The sequence below is a fragment of the Pterocles gutturalis genome, unplaced genomic scaffold (genome assembly GCF_000699245.1).
Source record: "Pterocles gutturalis isolate BGI_N339 unplaced genomic scaffold, ASM69924v1 scaffold15209, whole genome shotgun sequence".
Taxonomy (NCBI): Eukaryota; Metazoa; Chordata; class Aves; order Pterocliformes; family Pteroclidae; genus Pterocles; species Pterocles gutturalis.
The window spans coordinates 68,805-74,890 of NW_010136002.1; the positions used below are offsets into that span (position 1 = coordinate 68,805).

Here is a 6,086-nt window from a genome sequence, read left to right on the forward strand (position 1 = left end):
GTTCTTAACTAACAGACAATGAAAAAAAAAGTTCATTGAAAAGAGAAACAACGTAAAGCCAATGGAAAGAAATGCCTTCTGTTAGTGATGGGCATTCATGTGACGAGACTGCTGCTACATGAACTCTGAAACCCACTGATTCTTCCAGAGGAAGTGAGGGGAAGGCAACAGGGCCAAAGTATGCACTAGGAAAAGACTACAGAAAAATAAGGGAGAAGGAGCTGATGTGAGCAAAAGAGAGTTGTGAAAGTATCAATGAAGATATATTCTATTTTATTCGAAAAGGCGACATGGTCTTCATAAGCCAGAGACTCGAGCTTGCATCCCCAGATTCCTATGACTCCTTACATGCTCCAGAATTCTGTCCAGCTATTTGAGCTGCTCACGTCTATCTTAGGATGGAAGTACTGTTCCCTTGGACCCTACTACAAGTAGAGTGGTAAGCTTAAAGAGGCAGCCCATCCTTAGCTGTTACGGCATGCTCAAAATCAACCTTATCATTTATGGAAAAGTAAACAGGTAGATACATGTCCATAGATAGAGAAATCTATAATTATATAACCTAGCAAGTAGCAGATGAGAAGCTGAAAGGGGAGGGGAATCATAACAAACTCCTGTCTGACCTCTGAAGTGTCTACTTCTCTTTCCTGGATACAGTGGAATCTAGATGACTACCCACAGACAGGCAACATGAACGCCTTCCATTTTGCATTTCTCACTGCCTACAGTTTGATGTATGTTACAACCCAAATTTCAGATATAAAAGGAATGCTAGAGTCTGGTTGATAATTCTTGCCTTAATGTCCCTCTTTCTCCCCCCCACCCCGACATTTCTTTTTTTTTCTATTTATTGCCTTTATCTTCAGGATGAACTCCAGTAAAAATGCAGTGGTTATGATTTTCCAGCATATAGCAATTTTAGTTCTAAACTGATATTAAAATGCCCCTTATATTGCAGTCCCAATTACAATAAAAATAAAAAAAAAACAACAAAACAAAGATTATTCCAGACCATCACAGTGGATTTTCAGTGCTAGACTGGAGAAGGCACAGAATTATTTGGAACAGCACATTTACAGATGTGGTCTTGATCCACAAAACAATTTAAGCACTTACCTACTTCCAGCTCTTGCATCAGGTGCCTATTCCAAAATAACAAGTGTCTCTTTTTTTGCCACTGGAGCAGCTTAGATACCTAAAGTTCTGCTTCCGTCCTGCAGGGCAGCACAGTACCTTGCTCAAATTAGGCCAATTTAGTATCTACAAACTAAGTAGCGTTCTGTCTCACCTATGCAGCTCTTCTCAAAGCCTACCTTTGAGAACCCAAGCCATTCTTGTCTCTGTGGGCAGACAAAGGATGAAGTTCTTCCCACCTTCCATCTAATAGCTAAAAGACTAGAGCATTGTCACTGAACCTAGAATTTCTGACTTAATTTATCACACTTCCCAAAGGAATTCGAATATATCTTCTATGTCTCAAGAGGGTAACTCCAGGTTAGAAGCTATTCTGGACTGGTCAGAAATCTCATAGTTTCAGAGATCCCAGCTGTGTGGTGTTTCCCCTGGGCTTTCTTAGGCTTCTAACTTAGACGTGCCTTTCATACTTCCTTCCATGTATGGGACTAGGATCTTTTTCACAGTGTTAGGAAGCTTCCTCTAGGAAGCTGTTACTATAGTGGAAAGGCACCTAAAGGCACCTTGTGATGCCTCAGCTGTTTGCTAAATATAGCCTTAAACCAACACTATTCACTTCGACTCAAGTTTTTCCACTGAAATTACTGACAAGAACAGTAGACAGGAATTACGCTACTATCAGCAGGGGAGCTATAAGGAAACTCCCATTGCTATTCTATGGATTTACTTGCATAAAGCCTTCCACAATGACACATGAGAACAGGCTCCTTAATTCCATGACAGAATCAATTTTATGCAGCTGTAAGCCAAAAATAGAGTTGTAAGACTCAAGAGGCCTGGTGAGGCAGCTGATGAATTGTGAGAACTGCTTGCTTCTTTTCTAGAAGAAGGAGGAATTCCAAAGCTCTGTCAAGAACGGACTCAGCAAATCATGTTGTTTCTTCTCAAGAGAGAGATGTCCCATGTCACATGAACAATTAATTTTCTGATAGCATCCCAAGTTTCTACCCTGTCTCCCTTTTTTTAAAAAAAACCTTTTTTTGTCTGACTTAGCTAGAAGAAAAAGAGACAAGTTCAGAAATGGGGAGCGTTTGATTTGATTTCAAATCGACTGGGAAAATTTACATGCAGGTGACCATTTAAAATAACATTTTCCAAAAATTACAGGGTTGATTGTCATACAAAACCACAAGAACTGTCTTTTGCAAATCAGAAATCTTCTCAGTTTAACACACTAAAGACACTGAGGTTTTATATTTGTGCTTCCTATGTCTTAATTTACTTAACTATTCATCATAAAGTCAGCCAAGGAGACAAAACAAAGAAGTGTTAGTACACAGCCAAAAATCAGTAATACTGCATCCACTGCTAAGCCCTGGAACCACAAAATCATGGAATGATTCAGGATCAAAGGCAGCCCATCATCTCACTCAACCTCCTGCCCAGAGTCCAAGAAAGAGGTCCTTGAAACAGCATTATTAGTGTTAGTAAATTATAACCTGCTCTCACTGTTGCTTTTATGCTGACATTAAGCACTAGATTATTTTAATAGTTTAATGACAGCAGAGAATAAAGAAGAGAACAAGGAGATTTCAGAAATGACAAAGTAACTGAGAAAAATCTACAAGGAGCAAAGAGTAGAAAGAGTCCTAAATTCTTACTTTGCTGAGCTCCATATATTTCTTTGCTTCTCCACTTGCACAGGCTACTGACAGTTTTTTACTCAGCAAAGCTGCTTTACAGCCTTTGATTTTAAGGGAATGATATGGAGGAACAAGTGATCCAGTTTGTGTCATCTTGGACTGGAACAATTGATTGATGACTACATTTTCGCTGGCTGGGAAAGAAGAAGAAATTAATGCATGAAAATAAAATACAGGTTAGAAAATTATATATATTGTATTGGGAAGGAAAAAAATATACAATAGGAGATAGAATAAGTAAACATAAACCAACTGGACAAACCAATAAATTACTACATTGTGTTAGTTATCAAACAGCACTCAATATCTAAGGGTGTCAGCCATCAGTAACACTATTTTAAAACATATTCGTGTCCTGTGCTGAACAAGACAGGGCAGGAAACAAAACCTTTCAGACTGTGATCTGTCTAAATGTAATTACTTATGTGATAATCACCTCTGAATTTTATTCCATTACAGACTTCCAATTTTTCAGTCTATTAAAGCAACATAAGAGATGCATTCTGCACAACATTTACCTAACATATAGTATTTAGAAATTATCAAGGCACTTGTCAGAAATAAATTATAGACACTTACTGCACCAAAGAAAGAGAATTATATAAAACATAATATGGGAAGGAATGAAAAAAAAAAGTCAAGGTGAAGGACAGAACTGTAGCAAGCTGGGTTTACATTTCTCTACATCAAGAACACACTTATGAACATTTACAGAAAAAAGACAATGTCATACATACGTATGATGCAGTGGTCATAATTAGTACAAAGCAAATACATTTCCAAGAGGTGCTTTCAAAAATAAAAATATGAATTTTAAGACAGAGACGATATTTATACTAATTTCAGTCAAATTAACCTTTATGAGATTATGGTCATAGGCTTTTCAAGATGAACACGGTAGTTACACACTACTTGTACTGCCACAGCACCAATAAGTGTTAAAAAACTATTGTGTGATACATCCTTAACCATCCTTAATTTTTATTACATTTTTTAAAGAACTAACAAACTGGCATTTTGATCACACCCATCACGTGAATAAAAACAAAAAAACAGAAAGATGAATGGGATGAGAATCATAAATAGTGTCAATAAGTTTAGCATAGCAAGTAGTAATCCTCAGTTTGCTCTTTTTTAGCTGTTTAAAGATATATTTGCTAGATGCTTAAATGCAATAGAGTTTTTCTTTTTTCTGTGGAGATTACTATTCCTTACTTAAAAGGAGTAATAAAATTATGAGGAAGATAGTAAAGCAGATACCTTAAACAATTTCAGCACAATCATTGGACATAATAATTTTCCATATTTTTAAAATGTGGATAAATGTATTAAGTAGCATTAGGGAAGGCATTAAAATTACGTCCTTCAAATTAAAACAGATAAAACCTATGTCAATAGTGTCTCCTAATTTATTTGTCGGACAGATATGTTCCACATTCTTACACCCATATGCAAATTACTTGACTGTTGTTCACATACTTAAAAGTTTTGACTGAGGAAAGTAAATTCAATGAAAATCAAAGGAAGCATGCACTTAAGGTATATGTCTACATGACTTATGAAACTGATCCTAAAGGAAATATGTCACTGACAATCAATAGTTTTTAAGCCTAAATCAAAAAGCCTAAATTAAAAAAAAAGGAATGTAGCCCTTAAATGACTTACATGCTTGTAAGTATTCTGCCTTCAGAATTTTTCCATTAATTATAATTATTATTATGATTCTTAATTAAATATATACTCTCAGCATATGAAACATTTTCCAATCCTCCATTCTTCCCTTTTAACAGTTGCATAGCTGATTACACAAAATAGCAAAGAAAGTGCAAAAGGAGACTGTGTGAGGGAACAGAAGAATGTTCTCTCTTGTAGAACACACTGGAACTTGCCATACCTTTTTATACTCTTTGGCAGATTATCATGGAAATTCCAAGTAGTGAGAACTGGAATGTCTCTAAAGCTATAATCAATAGGATTATATTCAAGATCAATTCTTCCATTTTTTTCTTCATCCTTAATGTACACTGCTTGCCTTTAAAATGCATCAATTATTTTACTAGGGAGTTTAGCTAATTTCACAGTAAAATTGCTAAAAAACAATACATCATAACAGTGGGGCTGATTTGGAAGACAAATGTGACCTCCAAAATACCTCTATTTCTATGGAAAGAAACATAATCTATTAAGTGAAAGACTCTGCAGTGGTTGGAGAAAAGAAAGATAACATCTCAGGATACAGTAAGCTTTCCCTGAGGAAAATGTTTTGGTTTTCTTCACAGAAAGGATAAAGGATAGAGGTTTTTAATAATCTAATTATGAATCATTAATGAATAATCTGTGATGCATTATTATTAGGCACAATTATACAACAGGCACAGGGAAAGGTATTTAATTTTGTATTTCAATGGACATTTGTATCTATTCACTGAAAAACAAGAACGCCCACAAGTTCCTGATTTTAGACAGGTACTGAAGCAGTGAAGTACATCCCACTGCAGCTGCTATGATTTTGGGAGCCTTATTTCCTTTCCCTATTTTATGGGGTTTAATAATTTGTTTTAATTAATACTCGATGATTTCTTTAAGTCATGCTCATCTATCACACTATACCTTCTTGTTCTTTACATCACATCACATGATGAAGATCCTTTATGTTCATGAATTCTAAAAGCTTTCTAAATTAGAGCAAAATTTAAACAATGCATGCATACTTCAAAAAGATTAGATATTTTTACTGTAAATAAAATATCCATAAATTTGTCTTAGAACTAATTGAAAATTAGAGTCAAGTCATAATGTCTTGATTTCTAACAACAGCAACCACAAAACCATTTACTTACTTTTCATTACAAATACGAGATTTTGTGAAAGGGAATCTTTATTTTTTTCTATTGCGCCAGCAATTTCGTAAGTAACCTATAATAAAATATTGTGACATCATTAGTAATGACCAATGCATCCTTTAAAAATCTTACAGCAGTAGAAAGGAAGCTATGATTTTTTTTTTTCCACTCAACAGTTAAAGGCTGGCACCAGGTAGTGTCTTTTGTTCCTTTCTTAGTGCCAACAATACTAACCAGAAGAACTGGTGTCACGGTGTGTCTCTGCAGGTATACAGAAATTTCACCAGACTGATTCTAAAACATTTCCACAATGCATGACTTTGAATCAAAATTGCAGTGCAGAGCAGAACACAGCAACCTAAACATCACTTTCCCTGTAGTATGAGCGAGTTGCTCCCAGATCACA

General features: G+C 35.5%; 1 protein-coding gene across 1 annotated transcript in view; it reads right to left on the reverse strand.

Moving 5' to 3' along the window:
* LOC104468115 (unconventional myosin-XVI-like) overlaps nt 1–5,753 on the reverse strand; it is a gene marked incomplete at both ends in the record, with an annotated part of 68,458 nt that extends 62,705 nt beyond the window's left edge. Inside the window, 2 exons of the mRNA XM_010082139.1 lie at nt 2,796–2,971; nt 5,678–5,753. Of these exons, the coding sequence (XP_010080441.1) occupies nt 2,796–2,971; nt 5,678–5,753 (252 nt within the window). The remainder of the gene's footprint in view (nt 1–2,795; nt 2,972–5,677) is intronic.
* Nucleotides 5,754–6,086: the final 333 nt, after the last annotated feature.